General features: G+C 51.8%; 9 protein-coding genes across 9 annotated transcripts; 4 read left to right on the top strand and 5 right to left on the bottom strand.

Annotated features, from left to right (window-relative positions):
- Positions 1-128: 128 nt before the first annotated feature.
- On the bottom strand, positions 129-977 carry LDX57_003575 (uncharacterized protein; the record flags this gene model as incomplete). The annotated part of the gene is made up of 2 exons (XM_046085226.1): positions 129-495; positions 691-977. The coding sequence occupies 2 exons, from the start codon at positions 975-977 to the stop codon at positions 129-131; spliced, it is 654 nt and encodes a 217-aa protein (XP_045941189.1).
- A 270-nt stretch (positions 978-1247) lies between these two features.
- Positions 1248-2200, bottom strand: LDX57_003576 (SDR family NAD(P)-dependent oxidoreductase; the record flags this gene model as incomplete). Its single annotated transcript, XM_046085227.1, has 2 exons — positions 1248-2092; positions 2149-2200. The coding sequence occupies 2 exons, from the start codon at positions 2198-2200 to the stop codon at positions 1248-1250; spliced, it is 897 nt and encodes a 298-aa protein (XP_045941190.1).
- A 234-nt stretch (positions 2201-2434) lies between these two features.
- On the bottom strand, positions 2435-3415 carry TM1 (TIM-barrel enzyme family protein; the record flags this gene model as incomplete). Its single annotated transcript, XM_046085228.1, has 3 exons — positions 2435-3034; positions 3114-3259; positions 3328-3415. 3 exons carry the CDS (start codon positions 3413-3415, stop codon positions 2435-2437), a joined length of 834 nt encoding a protein of 277 aa, XP_045941191.1.
- A 75-nt stretch (positions 3416-3490) lies between these two features.
- On the top strand, positions 3491-5089 carry LDX57_003578 (Tm-1-like ATP-binding domain-containing protein). Its single transcript, XM_046085229.1, has one exon. It carries the CDS (start codon positions 3505-3507, stop codon positions 5035-5037), a length of 1533 nt encoding a protein of 510 aa, XP_045941192.1. The 5' UTR covers positions 3491-3504; the 3' UTR covers positions 5038-5089.
- Positions 5090-7262, bottom strand: SAH1 (adenosylhomocysteinase). The gene is made up of 6 exons (XM_046085230.1): positions 7139-7262; positions 6979-7054; positions 6788-6920; positions 6604-6730; positions 5949-6550; positions 5090-5891 (listed from the first exon to the last, which is right to left on the bottom strand). The coding sequence occupies exons 2-6, from the start codon at positions 7015-7017 to the stop codon at positions 5443-5445; spliced, it is 1350 nt and encodes a 449-aa protein (XP_045941193.1). The 5' UTR covers positions 7018-7054; positions 7139-7262; the 3' UTR covers positions 5090-5442.
- A 3269-nt stretch (positions 7263-10531) lies between these two features.
- Positions 10532-11731, top strand: LDX57_003580 (uncharacterized protein; the record flags this gene model as incomplete). Its single annotated transcript, XM_046085231.1, has 1 exon — positions 10532-11731. The coding sequence occupies one exon, from the start codon at positions 10532-10534 to the stop codon at positions 11729-11731; it is 1200 nt and encodes a 399-aa protein (XP_045941194.1).
- Positions 11732-12036: 305 nt separating this feature from the next.
- On the bottom strand, positions 12037-13483 carry LDX57_003581 (NAD(P)/FAD-dependent oxidoreductase; the record flags this gene model as incomplete). The annotated part of the gene is made up of 2 exons (XM_046085232.1): positions 12037-12325; positions 12381-13483. The coding sequence occupies 2 exons, from the start codon at positions 13481-13483 to the stop codon at positions 12037-12039; spliced, it is 1392 nt and encodes a 463-aa protein (XP_045941195.1).
- A 424-nt stretch (positions 13484-13907) lies between these two features.
- On the top strand, positions 13908-16196 carry LDX57_003582 (Zn(II)2Cys6 transcription factor; the record flags this gene model as incomplete). Its single annotated transcript, XM_046085233.1, has 3 exons — positions 13908-13969; positions 14030-14035; positions 14110-16196. 3 exons carry the CDS (start codon positions 13908-13910, stop codon positions 15572-15574), a joined length of 1533 nt encoding a protein of 510 aa, XP_045941196.1. The 3' UTR covers positions 15575-16196.
- A 160-nt stretch (positions 16197-16356) lies between these two features.
- GCD1_1 (translation initiation factor eIF-2B gamma subunit family protein) lies at positions 16357-18289 on the top strand (the record flags this gene model as incomplete). Its single annotated transcript, XM_046085234.1, has 7 exons — positions 16357-16482; positions 16550-16604; positions 16672-17753; positions 17811-17887; positions 17943-18001; positions 18061-18101; positions 18152-18289. The coding sequence occupies 7 exons, from the start codon at positions 16357-16359 to the stop codon at positions 18287-18289; spliced, it is 1578 nt and encodes a 525-aa protein (XP_045941197.1).
- Between the last annotated feature and the right edge of the window lie 1200 nt (positions 18290-19489).

The raw sequence follows: 19489 nt of genomic DNA on the forward strand, positions 1-19489 counted from the left end.
AATAGACGGGATACAATTGCCCAGTGCCTGTCTACTTTACCTATCCATTCATTATCTATGAATAAAACCCACAATATACAGGACCCGACCCCAGCGAGAAAGAGGGAGAGAAAGAGCCAGAGAGATCACTACTCCGTCATCGCCCTCTCCTCCAACAACTCAACCGCATTCCTCAACTCCCTCACCCGCTGCGCAACCCTCTTCTTAACCTCCTCCCTAACCTCCGGCTCCACAGCCGACGGATCGAAATTCGTCTCGATCACCTGTCCCTCATCTTCGCCTTCTCCTTCTTCCCGACGCCCTTCCTCTGCTTCCGCCCGGACCTGCGCCCGCACGGCCGTCTGCGTCGGACTGTGGTCTTGTGTGTAGAGCTCAAAGACAATGAGGAGTTGGTTTAGAGCGTCGCGGGCACTTTCGCGGTCCGAGGCTGCGTAGATGGTGCCGCCGTCTGTGCTGTCGGTGGCGATTTCGAATTCGTCTTTGGCGTTTTCGTATCTGGTTTTTTAAAATTGAGACGTTAGCTTTCTTTCTTTGATCTTGGGAGGTTTTTTTCCCCGGAGTAGCTAGTGAGTGCGCTTTCTATCTTCCTTTCGTGGTTCAGGTGAGGGGGAAGTATTGGGAATGTATTATAGAAGATACGATCGAGTGAGGGTGTCAGATGTTTGAGTGTGCAGATGTATAGTAACGTACAATTCCTGTAACTCCTCAACAATCTCATCAGCGGGAGTTTTGCCCGAGGAGGTTGCAAGAGTTCGTGAAGTAGATGCCGACGCCGATGTGGATGTAGACGACAATGTCTGCGCGACGGGAACCGTCCGCGTAAGAGAGCGACTGGCGCCGATTCGGACTGATCGCGACCCCAGGTTCCTAGAGTGGTATGATCGGATTGACGGCACGGATGCCGAGGTAGAAGGGCGAAGGAGACGCGGAGTAGGGAGACGGAGGAGACGGAGATGGAGGGATGATGGGAGGGACATTATGTTTGTGTTAGATTAGCTGCGATAAGAGGGTTGATTAATTTAACGATGAATTGAATTGAGATGGATGAATGGATTAGATTAAATGGAGGCGAGATGAAAGAAGAGGAGGAATTGGAGCAACGAAGAGAAGGAGACGGAGGAGGGCGGGATGACGTAATGATTTCTGGGGATGCCTCAGAAATAGGGACACAACATGAACATGGGTCTATAGCATTTCATACATAACATATTCTCTATGTCTAAACAGGTCAAATCAAATCACCAAAACTAACACCCCATCCGCATCCCTCCATTCGCACACACCACACTCCCCGTAGTCCAGCCTCCATCCTTCGTACACAACATACCCACCACGCCGGCCACCTCCCCCGTAAACGCGGGTCTCCTGCCCCCCATCTTCTCCTTCACCAGACGAATCTGCTCCGGCGTCAACGACTCCAACTGCGGGTCGCCGTCCACCAGCTCACTTAGCGGCGTATTATCCTGGAACCCCTGGATCTGGTTCCAGAAGCCCTCACCCGTCAGGAAATACATGTCCCCGATGACCGGGCCAGGATTGATCGCATTGACGGTGGCGCGGTCAGCCAGTTCACGCGCCCAGGTGCGCGTCATGGCCTCCAGCGCGGCCTTGGTGCCGCCGTAGACGGTCTGGCCGGCGAACCCGAGACTCGAGGACACGGAGGAGATGTTGACGATGCGGCCGGTGCGGGGGGCGCCGCGGGGGAGGTACGGAGCAACGGCTTGCGTGAGGAGGAGCGGGGCCAGGACGTTGACGTTGTAGTGCCAGGTGAAGTAGGCGGGGTCGATGGGGCCGTTGACAGGGTCGTTGAGGAGACGGTCGGCAGAGACGCCGGCGTTGTTGATGAGGATGTCGATGCGAAGGTCGCCTCCGTCGGCTGGGCTGAAGTGCTGCTTGGCCGCGGACAGGATCGTCGATGTCCCGGCCTCGGGCTGGTTCAGGTCCGCTTGCACGCTGACGCACCGAACCGAGTGGTCCTTTGCGAGCGAGGCGCAGAGGTCCTCGGTGCGGGCGCGCGACGACTCCGAGGTGAAGTTGAGGAGCAGCGAGCAGCCTTTTTCGGCGAGGTTGCGCGCAATGGCTTCGCCGATTCCTGTGCCTGAGTTAGTGGTTTGCTCTGTCTGGGCGGATATAGAGGAAGACACGTACCGCGCGAACCGCCGGTGACGATACCAAATTTTCCTTCAAGAGCACGAAGCATGATGTACAGAGAGTGTGAAGAGGGGAGAATGAGGGGCTCAGGAGTGTCGAGGATGGCTGGAAGAATTGGAGACCGTGAAACTTATACTTCGATATGCCGCTCCCCCACGGGAGAATTGCCTATTTGGGCCCCGGCGGACCCTAGCCCTAAGTTCTTAGATCGATATCTGTTAAATGTCGACACTCAATGTACCTGATTCCTTCTCGATATTTCAGTCGGATGGAAGACACTACATTACACCTTGATTTCCTTGAACCGCCTCGCATTCTCCTGCAACGCCAACTCCACCGGCAATCGTTCCATACTACTCGCCCCAAAGAAGCCATGCACGCCCTTCGTACGAGACAACACATACTGCGCATCCTCCGGTCCCGCCAGCGGCCCGCCATGACATAGCACAATGACCTCCGGATTGACCTTGACCACAGCATCCCTAATCTCCTGGACGATTTTGACGCAGTCATCTAGCGACAGGGCCGTCTGCGCGCCAATAGTCCCGGAGGTCGTCAAGCCGACATGCACGACGATGACGTCTGCGCCGGCGCGCGCCATCCGCTCGCCCTCGTCGACGGTGAATACGTACGGCGTCGTGACGAGATCCATCTCGTGCGCGTGGCGGATCATCTCGACCTCCCGGTCGAACCCCATGCCTGTCTCCTCGAGGTTCTGGCGGAACTTGCCGTCGATGAGTCCCACTGTCGGGAAGTTCTGTACGCCAATGAACCCGATGCGTCGCAGCTCGCGCAGGAACTCGGGCATGCTGCGGAAGGGATCGGTGCCGCAGACGCCGGCTAGGACGGGGGTGTTTTCGACGATGGGGAGGACTTCGTTGGCCTAATTAGATGGGTACAATTAGCTTTGGGCATGAACTCAGGATAAGGGTGGAGAGTGTATGCAAGGAATGGAGGCTCACCATGTCTACCACCACCTGGTTGGCATCGGAATAGGGCAACATGCCAGCCAACGACCCGCGGCCGGCCATACGGAAGCGACCGGAGTTATAGACGAGGATGAGATCGGCGCCGCCTTTTTCAATGAATTTGGCTGAGAGACCGATGCCTGTCGCCTTTCTTAGAACATCTTCGATTCATAGCGCTAGAAGAGAGAAAAAGAGAAGGGAGGAATACCGGCACCGGCACCCACGACGATGGAACCGTCCGCGATGGTCTTGCGGAGGCGATCCAGGACTTCCTGTCGAGTGGTGGGACGAGGCATGTTCGTTGGATTTGTAGTAGTTGAGTGAATGCAATTAAAGGAAAGCACAGGACAAGACAGAATTGAAATGGAGGGTAGGGAAAGAAGTGATGTGGCTTGCATTCACAAGCACAAAAAGAAAAAAAGGGCCAGAACCCCGCACGACGTCATGGCAAACAATTCACGCCCCCTCCTTTTCATCGCTGCAACCTCACACGATTTTTCTTTCTCTGTCTTGTACCTTCTACACATACTGCTACTCTCGTTTTGCCATTCTCGCGGAAATCCAGTCAACCTCCATCAGCAAAATGCCCCAACCGACCATCCTCCTCGTCGGAACCCTCGACTCCAAGTCCCCCGAACTGCACTACACGAGACGGCAGATCGAGCGCCTAAACGCCTGCAACGTGCTCATCCTCGACGTCGGACGCACCCAGTCCAATACCTCCGATACTCGTACTTCCAACAACAACATCATTAACAACAATCCAAGCACATCCACCCCCCAAATCCTCACCCCCACAACAACCACCCCGCTCAACACCCTCCCCCGCGCCGAATACATAACGACCATCAGCCACGCCGCCGTCAGGAAAGCAACCGAGCTGTACCGTGCCGGTCACATCCACGGAATCATCGGCATCGGCGGATCATGCGGCACGAACATCGCGACGTCGGTCATGCGGGAGGCGCTGCCGGTCGGGTTCCCGAAGCTGATGGTCTCGACGATGGCGAGCGGCGATGTGCGCCGGTTTGTCGAGGGGACGGATATCTCGATGATGTATAGCGTGGTGGATATCGCGGGGACGAATACGATTTTGAATCGCATATTGAGGAATGCGGCGGCGGCAATTAGTGGGATGGTGGCAGGGAGTTGGGCGAATGTGGATGAAGAAGAAGATGAGGAGACAGTACAGGGGAAAGGGGCAGGGAAGAAGAATAAGGTAAAGGTGGGAATCACCATGTTCGGAGTGACTACGCCCTGTGTGGATCGAGTGCGTGAGTATCTGGAATCAGCCGAGCAGCAGCAACAGTCTGGGTACGAAGTCTATGTCTTTCATGCCACCGGGGCAGGAGGCAAGGCGATGGAGCGGCTGGTGAAAGAGAAGCAGTTGGACGCGGTGATCGATATGACAACAACCGAGGTGGTCGACGAACTGGTCGGCGGCGTCCTCAGCGCCGGTCCCAGTCGACTGGAGGCCGCGGCCGAGGCGGGCATTCCGCAGCTGGTCAGCGTGGGAGCCTGCGACATGGTGAACTTTGGGCCCCGCGAGGAGCTGCCGACCAAGTTTGCCGATCGGAGGATCTACGAACATAATCCGACGGTGACCATCGTGCGGACGACGGTCGAGGAAAACCGTCGCGTGGCGCGGTGGATCGCCGACAAGTTGAAGCGTGCAAAGCGGCCGGATCGCGTGCGGGTTTTGCTGCCGACGGGCGGCGTCAGTCTGCTGGACACGCCGGATCAACTCTTCCATGATCCGGCGGCGGATGAGATGCTGTTCTCGACGCTGGAGACGGAGCTGCAGGGCACCGGCATCGCCGTCGTGCGAGATGCGCGCGCCATCAACGAGGAGGACTTTGCCGTCACGGCCGCCCAGTCCTTCGTCCAGCTCATCGCCGACACACTCCAGCAGGCGTAGGCAAGACTCTCCTCTGTACATATCAGCATATGATTCTCAACGTAACGAGCAATGATCGCATTGAATGTCTTCATTCATGCACGACACCGGCCAGAGGCCCGGTCTAATGTGTATCAGGTTATAGTAACATTAAGAAAAGAAAATCCCCCAGCGGCACACAGTTGAATGCAAAATACTCCAGCCCATTTACAACCAGAAAACCTAAGCCATGAGAAATGAAACCCCCGTATATGCCACCTTTTGTGTATTGCCGTTGAAGGACAAACGCTTTTGAGTTCCAAGTTGATACAGAACTCGGTGTATGTTGATCGTAACATCGTCACATGTTGAAGAAAACAAGTCTAGGGGTCAGGGTATACCAAACATCATCAAAAGAGAAAGGAAAAGAAAAATGGGTGACCCCGCTTAGTAGCGGTAGTGGTCGGCCTTGAAGGGACCGGTGACATCCAGACCCAGGTACTCGGCCTGCACGGGGGTGAGCTTGGAGAGCTTGCCGTTAACGTGGGCGAGGTGGAGCAGAGCAACCTGCTCGTCGAGGACCTTGGGCAGAACGTAGACACCGACGGGCTTCTTGCCGGCGGAGCCGAACTCGACGTACTTCTGGCCGAAAGCAACGTCCTCAGCCTTGAAGAGAGCGATCTGAGCCAGGACCTGGTTGGAGAAAGAGCAGGACATGACAAAGGAAGAGTGGCCGGTGGCACAGCCAAGGTTGACCAGACGGCCCTCAGCGAGCAGGATGATGTTACGGCCGTTGGCCATGGTGTAGCGGTCAACCTGGGGCTTGATGTTCTGGACCGACTTGGCGTTGGCCTTGAGCCAGGCAACGTCAATCTCGATATCGAAGTGACCAATGTCTGTGATGTGTGAATCATTTATTCGCTATCCGCGATTATTCGACCAGGTAGACTTACTGCAGACAATGGCGTCGTTGCGCATCACCTCGAAGTGAGAGCCAACGAGGATGTCACGGCAACCGGTGGTGGTGACGAAGATCTGACCCTGAGGAGCAGCCTCCTCCATGGTGACGACCTCGTAACCCTGGACGGCAGCCTGGAGGGCGTTGATGGGGTCGATCTCGGTGACCAGGACACGGGCACCCATGCTGTGCAGAGCGGAGGCACAGCCCTTACCGACATCACCGTAACCGGCAACAACGGCGACCTTACCGGCGATCATGACATCGGTGGCACGCTTGATACCGTCGATGAGGGACTCACGGCAGCCGTACAGGTTGTCGAACTTGGACTTGGTGACGGAGTCGTTGACGTTGATGGCGGGGACGAGCAGCTTGCCGTCCTTGAGCATACGGTAGAGGTGGTGGACACCGGTCGTGGTCTCCTCGGACAGACCGAAGCAGTCCTTGAGCTGCTCGGGGTACTTGTCGTGGACGAGGGAGGTCAGGTCACCACCGTCGTCGAGGATGAGGTTGAGCTTCTTGCCATCCTTGAAGGACTGGAGCTGCTGCTCCAAGCACCAGTTGTACTCCTCATCGGTCTCACCCTTCCAGGCGAAGCTAGACAATTCATTAGTCGGAAGGTCAGGCGATAGAGGAGTGTGTTGGCTTACACAGGGACACCGGCGGCGGCAATGGCGGCGGCAGCGTGGTCCTGGGTGGAGAAAATGTTGCAGCTGGTCCAGGTAACCTCGGCACCAAGAGCAGTGAGGGTCTCGATGAGGACGGCGGTCTGGATGGCTAGACGGAGTTAGCAAGCCTGGTCTTCGTCTGCCCGAGAAGGGGAAAGCAACATACTCATGTGAAGACAACCGGCGATACGAGCACCCTTCAAGGGCTGGTCAGCGGCATAACGGCTACGGATGGCCATCAGACCGGGCATCTCAATCTCGGCGAGCTCGATCTCACGGCGACCGAAGGCGGCCAGAGACTAGAGAAGTTAGCAATTGAAACCAAAGTTGCTTTCAAAAAGCTTGGGTGCTACTTACGATGTCGGCGACCTTGAACTTCTGAGCGGGGGCAGCCATGATGATGATATTTACAGCTGAGTGTAAAAAAGAGAAACTGGATGGAGAAGCAGTTAGCAATGGCTGTCAATGATGCAGATCAAGACACTTCTAGATGACAGCTACCAGGGAAAGCACTCACAAGATGAAATGGAAGTAAGGGGGGAGGGAGGATGATGACCGGAGAGAGAAGAGGGAGGAGTAGAAGAGGAGAAGAGGAGAAGAAGAGAAGAAGAGAAGAAAAAAGGAACGGCCGTAAGAGAGGAAGAGGGGCGGGGCCAAAAGAGGGAAAGGCGGGGCTTGCATTGACCGGCGTAACGTTGCGCCGATCACCGGGCGCCAGTTGCCCTAGACAACCCAATCGGGAAGGACCTTGAGAGGCTCGGATGCAAGGGTTTCATTCTTTGCCCTCATGAAGTCATCTTCAACCAGAAAAATGGAAGTCTTCGGTTTATACTGGTTCAGGAACCCTTTCCCTTCCCATGGTCCAAAATTGAAAGTTTGGCTCGTTGAAAAAAGCCTCCGATACTGAGCCGAATCCTTGCGGGCTTAGGTAGCACCTCGTAATACGGCCTGCATAATCTACCAAGAAAAGTTTGAAACACGCATTTGCACCCTCACGTCGATGAATTGGGCTCGACCAATCCCGCCTCGTTGATCAAATGCTTGCGTGGCCTTGAAGAACGTTAAACCAGCCAGGGAATTCTGCGGGTGGTAGTGCTATAAGGCCGAGAAGATCCCCGAAGAGCAGCAGCTGTCATCTCGGCCAAAACTACCCCAGATCCTCTCTTCAGTCGATCCACATTCTGTGGGCTCAGATAAAATCAATTGATTGACTTATTGGGTCATCCAAAAAATCAACTGAAAACAAAATGAAGTCTTTCGTTCTCTTTGGTCTCTCCTTAATTTTCTCCGTGGGCGCCTTGCCCGCGGGCGACGTTATGTTGAGAAACGAGACATCCTGTCAGACTGACGGCGGGGGTGAGCTTGGCAGTATTATCTGCAGAAATACTGTATGTTGACATGCTTTCGGTCTTTCGCTCAATGCGGCCATTGATGATGTTTAAGTGTATTCAACAAGGCCAGGGATGGACGGGCGGTTATTGCGATGATCTTCAGTAGGTCCTGTCTTTCAAATTTCAACACGTCAATGCTTATTCTCTTCTAGGATCTGCCACTGTACCTTTTGAGCTTAAAGCTCCCTGGAAACCAGTCTAAGCGCATATGGATATGGTTTTGCTCATCCTGAGACATAAATTGTTGCCAGTAATGGGCAACGACGAGCCTTGAGACATGTACCCTGAAGGGGAGACCGGGGTCTTTGCTATAGAAGAGCACCTGACAGTAGAATTTTGGATATAATTCAACTTTGTTGCCATCGGTGATAGGGCGTCAAACTCTTTTTCCTCTCTCTTGCCCCTTGTTTAGTTATCTGACAGGCCTGTTCCGCAACCCGTGATGGTAAAATGAAGGGCACAATCCCACTTGTTCCTAGCATGCTGGTTCATCGGGCTTTATCAGTCCAAAGGGTCATCTAAGCATGAGAAACCCGTTTCCGAAAATAGAACAAAGAGAGAATTTCAGGTTTTTTTGCCTACAGGCTAGTCCTCTTTCCCTATAACCTTGGGCTGAAGGCAAGATGGGGCATTATGTAGGGGTAGAAACATGAAACATTGCGATATGAGATATGAGCCATAATTGAATGGATTAAAACAAATTTGACAATTCTAGCCGAATCAGCCTTACCAGTGCAGTCTGCCTCGCCGGGACCCTGAATCAATCCGTGCTCCCTACGGCGAGCTAAATCGGCAACCAAAGACCCTCTCATTAGTCGGGGTTTCCAACCGATTAAGCACCCGATTAAGTAATCGGAAATAGGATAAGTGTTGTAGTAGGGGATCTTGATGGTTAAGATTTCCTTGGCGATGGTTGGGGACTACTCTAACTCTTTCGAGAAGGTCGCCCCATTCTAATTCGATAATGAAATCGATTGGGAGGATTCCAGACATATAGATATACAAAGTGCTCCGAGTACAACAACTCTAGCTGTGGACAAATCTCTTGTGATGTACTATACCATCTCAGTATTGCTGGATATGACCCTAGACTCTTCCAGATCAACGCGTTATAGTATCTCTCGTGCACATTTGACAAAAACTCACATGAAGTGAAATATAGCTGCCTACTTGACCATACCCACTTCCCGCGGTAAAGAAGACTTTCATTGTGGGGGAAACGCCCGACGCCGTATTCGTTTGCACTGCCACCGGTAGAGTGGACCTCCCTTACAACGTTTACCGGATGAACGTTCTAAACTTAGGCCTGCGAAGTACCTATGGTTCGTCTTAGAGCACACATTGAACTAGTCAGGCTCATTCTGCCTACTGTCGCACTTTGAAACATCCCCGTGGAATAAAAGAAAATGGAATCTGTATACTCGACCAGCGTTTCTTGCAGATCATGCACTTGAAAAAGTATTAGGGCATCTAAGCTCAGGTGTTAGCCTGATGTCCACCCAGTGTAACAGATAAAACTGTTTCCAATCTCTATCAGATAAAAAATAAGATGGTTTTAATGAAGAGGAAAGTCTTCGAAGCAGCTGTGTTGTTCCCGCTATGCCTTCTACAAGATAGTTAATCGCAGTGGACCATTCCTGCCAAGCACCTTATTGTTAACGGTATCTCGAAAGATTGCATCTGCCTATTGCTCGTTCTTGGGCTAAAGTCTGTGCATACGAATGCTTTGCCGATATCGTAACATTCTCAGCGATTAACGATTGGCTGTTAATGATGCAGCGTGGTGAGAAAGACCGTTCTTGATCTGCTCATCGGTCAGTCAGGTCAATTACTCCGAGTATATTCCGTCCTCAACCATCATGGAAATACTAGGGCTTGCAGAAGCTTCACATTCCCTGCAATAGGCCCACTCCACAGTTCATTTTCCTCATCCATCCTGGCACATTGTGACATCTGAGTCTGACACAGGAGAAGCGAAGCAATGACCGAATCTCCCCGCCACAATGGGTCAAACAGTCCTAGTTCACATTTGCTACCCAGTCAATTCGGTCCTTGTTAGCCAGATATAGCTAAGCTCGGGGGTTCTTTGTGGTTCTCTTACACTAAGCAACTTCGATCGACAGGTTCACACCTTGTTCGGGTTTTCTCTCTCTAAAGAACTTCCGTATTGGTAGACCCTGAAATTTTATGAGACATTCTCAACTTAGGTCCATAGACTTGCCCATAGAGGGATGGCCTCACCGTACAGAACTGTAAGAGCTTCACCACAAAGGCTCTTTATGGCTCCCCCTTTTCTATCTCATGCCATGCCAAGGTTAAATCGAGCCCAGATATCCCGCAGGTGGGCCTATAGCTCCAATACATAGGGTACTTCTAAGTTCTAAGAAAAGCCTTCATTCTGTAGAGGTCCCTTAACTTTGATAGATGCCTAATAGCTACAATATTTATATACCAGCCCCTCTAGCAGGCTAGAAACAGCCAGTTCAGTCAAAAAGCAATCTATAATACACTAGCGAACCATGTCTCTGCCGTCGCTCATCTTCTCCCTCCTCTACCTCTACCTAGTCGGCTCCATATTCTTCGATATAGCCCATTACCTCCTGCACCAATGGTCCACGTCCCAATGGAAGCTCCTCCGAACCCTCTCCCAATGGCACCAATACCACCACCTATACTACAACCGATCGCTGAAGTTCAACGCACGCTACAAACTCCAAAATGCCTGGATCGCCCTACCCCTCGAAATGTTCTGCCAGGTCCTAGGAAGCATATTAGGCTGGGCCTTCATCCAGGGGTTCCTGGTCAGCGAAGCCCTCGATAGCAGACCCTTGTATCTCATAGTTATCATCCAGGTGGTTAGGACCCTTGTGGTGATTGCTATGAGCGGCCAGGACTCGAACCATATCGCCTATGACACCGTACCTAAAGACCCGCATGCCATCCTTGTCGGCCCTCAATTCCACGCGTTACATCACGTCCACCCGGAGAAGTACATGAGTTCTATGGTAAAACTGTTCGATTGGTTTGCAGGAACGGCATACTCTTTAAGGAATAAACGAGTCGTGATGACGGGGGGCTCAGGGGCTTATGGCCAGGCTATTGAGAAACAACTGCACGGGGAGAAAGTCCGCAGCGTACAGAAACTTCAATACGGAAGGGACTGGACGCATGATGACTTCTCTAAAACCAGTTCCCTGCTCGAACAAGCCGATATTCTCATACTCGCGCACGGTAGCAAGGGCCCCGACGCTATGGCTTCGAACTGCACCTCCAGCATCCAGCTTGCACGGCGTTTCATAGAATCGAAGACTAAGACTGGGGAAGGGCGGAAGACACTCCCGGAGATCTGGTACGTGGGAAGTGAGATTGAGGTGCATCCTGCCTGGGGCATACCGACTCTGCAACGCTATTCTGCCTCGAAGCGTGCCTTTTTGCCGTTCGCGCGGGCGCTCTACGACGACCCGCGGGTGGTCTATCGGCATATCGTTCCAGCTGCTTTTGAGTCCTCCATGGGAAAGGCGATCGTTTCGCCGGAATGGGCAGCCAGCGTAACGATGTGGTGGATTCGACGGGGGGCGATGTATGTTCCGGTGACTTACACTGGCCTTGCGTGTTTGAATTTCTTCAAGTTTATATATTGGGTACGTCCGAGCCGGGATGGACTCGAAGGCAAAGACACGGTCAAGATCGAAAAGGAACTTGAAGTTGAGTCTCTGTGAAATTTATCACTGTGTTTACGGACAGACCGAATAGAGTGTCGAAATTGTATAAAAGTTCACATAGTTATCATCATATTCTATTCCTTTAAAACGCCGAGTGAAGCTTTCTCGGCATCAATTTAGTTGACCGTAAATTCCAGGCCCTGTAGTGCTTTTCTCACCTGAAGTGAGCAATCTTGTCATTTTCCCTAGTCTTCTTCTGGGAAAGTTTCACTCTGATTCTAAAGCCAACTTGCCTGAATGCCCCGATCCGCCAACCCCCTTTCTGATCCTGACTGGTATCCACTAGCGGCGAGCCCCAAGCCTTAAAGGCGGTATTCTCGGCCTTGAGGAGCGCTTTTATGGGTCTCGGTTTCCAGAACCATACCCCTTCTACCTCCCCTTGTGCCATCATTCGTTCCCAGGAAGGTCGAGGGTGCGTCGCTCTTCCAGTTCCATAGCTCTCGTAACTCCGACTCTAAATTGCCCTCAATGGCATCCACTACCTTCTCTCCAATGATCGGGAAGACCTTGAAAGCATGACCACTGTCACCTGTAGCTAGAAAAAGCCCAGTAGCTCGTGGGTCGTAGTCAATGATATAGTCACCTGTTGGTCTGGAATCGGTTAACTTCGAGCATTGTGACAGAACTCAAGCAGGATTCCACTTACGTATCGCAATACCAGCAGACTCGTGTCTTGGAGAATTGTCGGCTGCGCCAATTCGGGAACAGCTCCACCAGAAAGTCCTTGCATGCCTTTTCCGCCTCGGACGGGATGGGCAGGTCAGTTCGCGGCACGCTGACCATCTTTTCGACAAATTGGATATCCCCTGATGGAGTTGGCACCGGGATGGACACCTTTGTGGGATTCTGATATCCGAAGCCGTGCCGGCCTACCTTCAATTCCTTATTATGAGGGGGCACCATGAACATTCCGCGGCTCACGTTGAAATAGAGTGGCGTGGTAGACCCTAGTTCTCTTTCCTCTTCCTCAGTGACGGGCAAGTACGCGAGTACCTGGCCAGTGGCCGCCGCTCTGCCTTCGAGATCGACGAGAGACGGCGTCCATGCGCCGGCCGCAAGAACAACCAGGTCCGCCAAAACCTGAGAGCCATCACGCAACTCAACGCCAATACATCTAGCAGGTCCAGGTCCATCAGACCGTTCGTAGAGCAATCGGCGCACTCCGGCGTTAGCCCTAATGCTAACCCGATCGCCACCTCGACGCTGAAGAGTCCTGACCGCATATCGCACGCACTTCTCAGCATCTGCCCAGCCGCATCTTTCATTCACGTAGCCAAAGTCCCCACTGGCTCCGCCGGAGCGGGTTTCTCGGGCGATGGCTTCGCGATCGGGCAATTCCCTCAGTCTCTGAACATCGAATGCACAGTTTCCGGACCTTGCCAGCTCCTTGATGTTTTCGAGACTCTCTTCCAAATAGCCATCCACGTGGCCTTCGGTGCCTGGTTGGGCTGTTAACACTAGCCTTGCATCATGGTAACGTCCCTCTCCGCCCCAGCCATCGACGGACTGGTCTTTCCACAGTTTTTGCGACTCGGAAACGAGTTTAGTGTATGGCTTAAGAGCATAGTCGGCTCGCAGAATACGGCTCGTGTCGACGGATGCGCCGACGCTATTGGGGATCTCTGACGCCGCATCCAAGACGGTGATGCTGGACTGGGAGTATTTGGTGCGTTGGACGAGGGCACATGCGGTGCTGAGACCGAGCACACCTGCGCCAACGACGAGGATTTTGGATGGAGTTTGAGACATATTGATGGAATTAGATTTGATATGGTAGTTCTCTGGGTTATAGTGAGCTCTAATGTAGGCATGTAGCAACGGGAGGAAACCCAAATACCTGAATATATGTTGGCTGATTTCGGTGTGGCTTATGTTCTCTACTAGTAATAGATATCAAATAGATTTCTTCGCCCCTTGCCTGATTGGTTGGATCGAGTTTTGATCTCTACATGCTTTTTTATAGAGGAATGAGAGTTGGGATCAACCATGGAATTGCGGAGTCTGTTGTACTGTACTACCGACCGCCATTCGCGCCCTTCGCTTGATCACCCGCTTTTATCTCCGCTTCTCTTCGACCTCTCGAAAGTAACTCTTAACCACCCTTATCCCCCACGCCGCGATCTATGCAGGTCAACGGGGTCTTATTAATGCATTTTCTCCAGGTTGGAGAAATATGAAGGCAGCCAAACCAGCTGTTTCTCGTCGAAAAGCTCGCACAGGCTGCCTGACTTGCAAGTGAGATCAATTCGGGTACCATTGCATCACCACTCCACGCTAACGTATCTACGAGTTCAGATCTCGGTATGATAAATGAAGAATTTGGAAAAGACTGGCCATTCATGTGCCCTCGAAGGCTAATGATTGGTTCTCTCTAGACACGTCAAGTGTGACGAGCAGAAGCCGGCCTGCTTACGGTGCGTCGCCACCAAACGGATCTGCGAGGGTTACAGCGCTGTGCCTCTGTCTATCTCCTCGCAGAATGCTCTGAGCGATCAGGAACGCCGGGCATTCGCTTTTTTCCAGTCCAGGACAGCTCCCAGGATATTAGGCCAACAGGATGCAGACGACTGGGCCCCTGTCTTTTTCCAACTCGGCCATAATGAGGCCTCCGTGAAACATGCCATCACTGCTTTGGCCTCGCTGCACGAGAGCCTTGAACCTAACATGGCATGTCCATTAGTGCGCAATTTTCCGAGGTATGCTAGTACCGCTTCACAAGTACTTGCGCTGAAGCATTATACGCAAGCGATGAAGTCGCTACGTATCGAAGCTCTGAACATGGCCTCGAAACCAGATCTGACCATGATTCTGTGCATCCTTTTTATCTGTTTCGAACAGCTACGCAGCGGTGATGCTGCCAGTTTTCTGCACCTAACGGCGGGACTGAAGCTGATTTACTGGTGGAGGTCGACGACTAAGAACTACACAAAGCTCAAAGATTATTCCCGGCCGACGCTCGAGTTGATGAATGAGAAGATCACCCCTATCTTACAACGCCTGAGAGTCCAGTTCGCTCTGTGCATGGATTCCCGTCATACTGTGAGTTACGCCAGGATGACACCCTGCCTACCTGCGCCTGCGATCCCCTCCTCATATGCATCCCTGGGCCTCGCACGAAAAGACTTTGACCGCGCCATGAGCTACGCCTTTTCAATCCTTGAAAGCGATTCGATGATGGACTCCCAGCGACCTTGCGTCAGTCCGACCCTCATCCTCCGGCAGTGGAAAGATGCCCTGGACGCTTCCACCTTCGCCACCGAATCCACAGTCCAGGTCTGTGTTCGCAGGCTCCTAGAGCTATACTACCACGTCTCAGTCATTATAGCCGATACCTACGGCACGGAGCGCGAAATTGTTTTCGACCAGCACGTCCACAGATTCCAGGCGATCGTCGAACTGGCCGAAGCGATCGTCGAGGCCTGGAAAACGGCATCGCAGCAATTCAGCCTGCTATTCAGTTTCGACCTCGGTATCACCCCGCCCATGTTTCTCGTTGCATCTCGCTGTCGTCATCCTCAGATCCGACGCAGAGCTGTCAGTCTGATGCTTCAGTCCCCTTTCTACCACGGCGCCTGGCCCGACCAGTATACGGGCCTTTGCGCGCAACGCATCATTGAAATTGAAGAGGAGGGCCGAGTCATGGAGCCGGCAGATGACCCCACTGTTTACATACCAGAGCATCAACGCATCCGGAAGCTGTCGGCCGACATACAAGAGGAGAATGGACGAATCGTGATGCATTTCCTTCGACGCCCGCTTGACTCCGAGGCTGAGGTTAGGACTACATACATTGCGTTGGGTACAGGGTTTATCGGCCAAAGGAATTTGATTCCAAGATAGAGAGGGAAATTTATATAAAAACAACAAAGATTCTCAGAGAGCAAAAAGAACCAAGAAATAACAAGACGAAATCCAGACCTTTATTGACGAGAGTAACAGGCCGACATGTGATTGGCTGGCACCCCGTGACCGGCAGAATCGGGTTAGGACTAGCGCGGAGGAGCTGACCGCCAGCACCTGACCAACTGCCAAAACCTCCATTTCTCGAACTTGTACGGCGAGCGCCTGGCAACATCTGAATCGACTGCCACGGTCGCACAAAAGGTGATAATCAAGATTGGAAAACTGCAACAGGTAGCTAGTTGGTTTGTTTCGCAGAGATGAGACTTTTACCAAATTTGCACCCAATTTGCGGAGGGAAAACGCGTATTGGTTTTACAGCTCATATAATTTCTGTTATTTCCAGCTTTAACCACTGCCAAAAAGTCATGTGAAATCTGTGGTTTTTAGAGTTTTGGTCACATGACCCGGGCCTTCTTGGAGCCTGAGGCAGCACTCCGACCGCCGACTGACAGGGACTGATTTTGCAGTGTTTGTTCGGTGACAGCGGGGCCTGACTCACCCATTGGGCCATTATGCATCCAGCTCTCTGCAGGACTGGGGGATCTTCTTTGTCTCGCAAGATTTTCGTTCCTCTAATGACAGATTTAAGACAATTCAATCTTCAACATTCCCACTTTTTGATCTCGAAGCTCCTTTGAACCGCATTGGCTGCATCAATCCAACTCTTTCACCCCACCTCTGCCCGCGGGGCTTGTTTATACAAACAACGCTAAGACACCATGGTGCTTTCGGCACCAGTACCAAGCAGTGGCTTCCAGGCCTTGATTCTTTGTGGCCCTGGTGAAAGCTTGAATACTATCTCGTCGAATCCGGACGAGCATCCAAAATGTTTAATTCCTATAGCAGTATGTACTGGCGAACCTTAGGGCTGGTTCTAGGAGGAAGCAGTCACTAATACCAATTGATCTTCAGCTGAGGCCAATGGTTTACTATCCACTCGACTGGTGCAAGCGCGCAGGAATAAATGGTGAGTAGTGGCTTGGCTTCTTCTCCGGGCCACTTGTGCTCTATAGTTGCAATTGCTAACCGATCAGATATCGTTCTGATTACACCCCCGTCGGCTCTCACCTCTGTCAAGGCGGCTCTTCAACAAAACCCTTATCTTACATCACTCCCCTCGCCCTCGCCCACCGTCATAGCTCCGAAGGAACTCAAGATGACGACAGGAACGGCCGAATTGCTCCGTCTACCGGAGGTCCAGGCTTGCATTCGATCCAACTTTCTGCTTCTGAGTTGCGACTTGCTTTGCGATATCCCCGGCGAACATTTGCTAGAAGCATGGCTAGTCTCGCAGAGTGATCTGGGCCCGTTGTCCCAAGGCGGCTTGTCCGTATTCTATCCGGCAAAAGGCGTCAAAGACGAGGTCAAAAAAGAGCCTACAGATTTCGTAGCGGTCAATTTGTTGAAGGAAGACGAAGGACCTGGCTTCTCGCGATACGAACTCTCGAAATTGGTTACCTCAATGCCGATGGATACCTTGAAAGAGCAGATGGAGAAGGATAAAGGCCTCTTGCTCCGTCGTACTTTGGTCGAGAAGCATGCCTCCATTAAAATGCTGACGAGCTACAGAGATGCACATTTGTACATCTTGCCGAAGTGGATTCAGTCCTTGGTTCGACACCAGGAGCGGTTCGAGTCGGTGAGTGAAGATTTGATCGGATACTGGGCAAAAGCAGGATGGCAGCGTGGGTTGAGTGCAAAATTGGGGATCGATGAGGTCTTAGGCGGACAGGATGATAATCATGAGGAGCATGCAAGTCTCGATGGGGACTCGTTGGAGGATGATATTGACCTTCGTGGCATGACTACTACGCACGCCCAGATTTCTGAGGCCCGGGATCAAAAGTCCTCTTCTCCTAATGCCCCGTCCGCAGTGGAGGTGCCGCCAATTCTAGCATACATGACCAAGCCCTCTGAGCAACTCGTTCGGCGGGTGGACAGTTCGGCCCTGATATTAGCCATGTCTCTACAGCTCGCCAAGCTGGAGTCTATCGAAGAGGTTGGCCGTGCTGCTGCCTCGCCATTTAGTCATGCCTCGAAGATCTCCAGCCCAGAAGGAGTTGCTGCAAAGTCTATTGTCACGAAAGGCGATTGCTTACTTGGGTCTAACGTGACGGTAAGCGCTCCGTCCCAATCCCATATTGTCGAAACAGCTCATCTAATTCATTACAAGGTGGAAGAGAAGTGCGTCATCAAGGAATCGTGCATTTCTTCCAAGGCGAAGATTTGCAGCGGCGCTCGCCTGACGAGGTAGGCATTCAAACGCAACCTGCAACCTGATACATCCAAACACTAACTTAACTAGATGTGTGATCATGGACAACGCCGTCATCGGTCCGAAGTGTGTGCTCACCGGATGTATCGGTGAGTTAATCCCGAACCAGATAGAGATCCGTTAGGTTCTTTAACTAACAATATTCCAGTCGGTCGATATAGTCAAGTCGGACGCGATTCCGTTCTCAAGGTGCGTGTGAATAATTTTCAAGAATCAGATCGAATACTGACTGCTGCTAGGACTGCGAGGTACAAGATGGCGTTGTTGTCGAGGAAGAGACCGATGCCAAAAATGAACAGTTCATGAACTTCGATGGTCTTGATGCAGACGATATGAGTGATGCTGATGATGATCATGATGATGAAGCCAGTCTTTAGACAAATATAATAAACTTCAAGTCTAGGTAAACGTACCCTTTGTTGATTCCATGTATAGATACCCTTGGGAAGTGTAGATGCGGGTCTCCCGAAATGGTTTAGCTTTTCCGACCTTTTGGGCATTGTTTTGTTATGCTGGTCTTGTCCGAAACCTCCCCAGGCTTTTGACACGTGGTTTGCAACCCCTTTCTTGATACGCAATCGAAATACGACGAAAATCTCTAATCTCATGGTAACCTTTCTTCTTGAAAATAGTGTCACTAAATTTTGGCATGCGAATTACTAACGCCCGGCGCTCAGGTACGGAGTAGTTGCAGTGGGTCACTGCGACTGTTCCCCAAGTTAAGGCAAGCCCCTTCCAGAATACCGCAGTCGCTTCGAATTCTTTGCACCCTAGTCTCGTGTACTAGTAGATGACTATCTACACATGGCAGTGTGAGGAAAAACGAGAAGATCTATCTTGAAAAGCACTCTGATTGGCAAGGCACAATGCAGAGAACACTCCCCCTTCTCAAAGGACATGTCTCACTGAAATCAGCGTTAGATGATGACGATAATGTGCTCCAGGAGCTGTCTTATCCAGAAAAAAGGATTGAATTTTTCGCGTACCTGCTTATGCAGCGGGATACGATTGAGAATATTATATCATTCCATCTTGGGCTAAAGCGCAAACAGACATGCCGCATTGGAGAAGTCAAAGAATGGATTTCTGGGAGCTTCAATGTTTGCATACCGGTGTATATTAATCACTGGCCTACCGAAAAACGAGTATTGATCTGATTTCCTCTCCCCTACAAAGTCGGGGAAGTCGAATACCCTGGCAACGCGGAGGAGAAGCTGCGCTGTGAGGCTGCAACTTTTATATAGCTCCAGGAGAACTGCCCATCGGTTCCAATACCCAACTTATGGGGCTTTGGGCTTGCCAATGGCCATAGTGTGAGTATAACCAAATATTTTCTTTTGATTGGTGGGGCTGACTTTATATCTGTCCATCTGGAGTTCACCGCACTTGGCCGAGTATCTTTCTCAAGCCGGCTGATGTGGAATCTACGCCGAATCGTTTCCTCCATCTTTCGTTACTCGGTTCCATGCCGATACGTAAGTCGGCAGTGTCCTTACAAATTGAAGTCTCCATATTTGGTTATGGATTACATTGATAGCACTCAAGGAGTTATGCTTTCCGAGTCCTGGGAAGGGTCA

Source organism: Aspergillus melleus (assembly GCF_016097325.1).
Source record: "Aspergillus melleus strain CBS 546.65 chromosome Unknown contig2, whole genome shotgun sequence".
NCBI classification, from domain to species: domain Eukaryota; kingdom Fungi; phylum Ascomycota; class Eurotiomycetes; order Eurotiales; family Aspergillaceae; genus Aspergillus; species Aspergillus melleus.

Coding starts and splice junctions, on each gene's coding strand:
- SAH1 (XM_046085230.1), bottom strand. CDS start 7,017: ATGGCTGCCCCCGCTCAGAAGTTCAAGGTCGCCGACATC. Junction 6,731..6,787: donor CGCCGGTTGTCTTCACATGA/GTATGTTGCTTT, acceptor AACTCCGTCTAG/CCATCCAGACCGCCGTCCTC. Junction 6,551..6,603: donor GCCGCCGCCGGTGTCCCTGT/GTAAGCCAACAC, acceptor TGAATTGTCTAG/CTTCGCCTGGAAGGGTGAGA.
- LDX57_003578 (XM_046085229.1), top strand. CDS start 3,505: ATGTGGCTTGCATTCACAAGCACAAAAAGAAAAAAAGGGCCAGAACCC.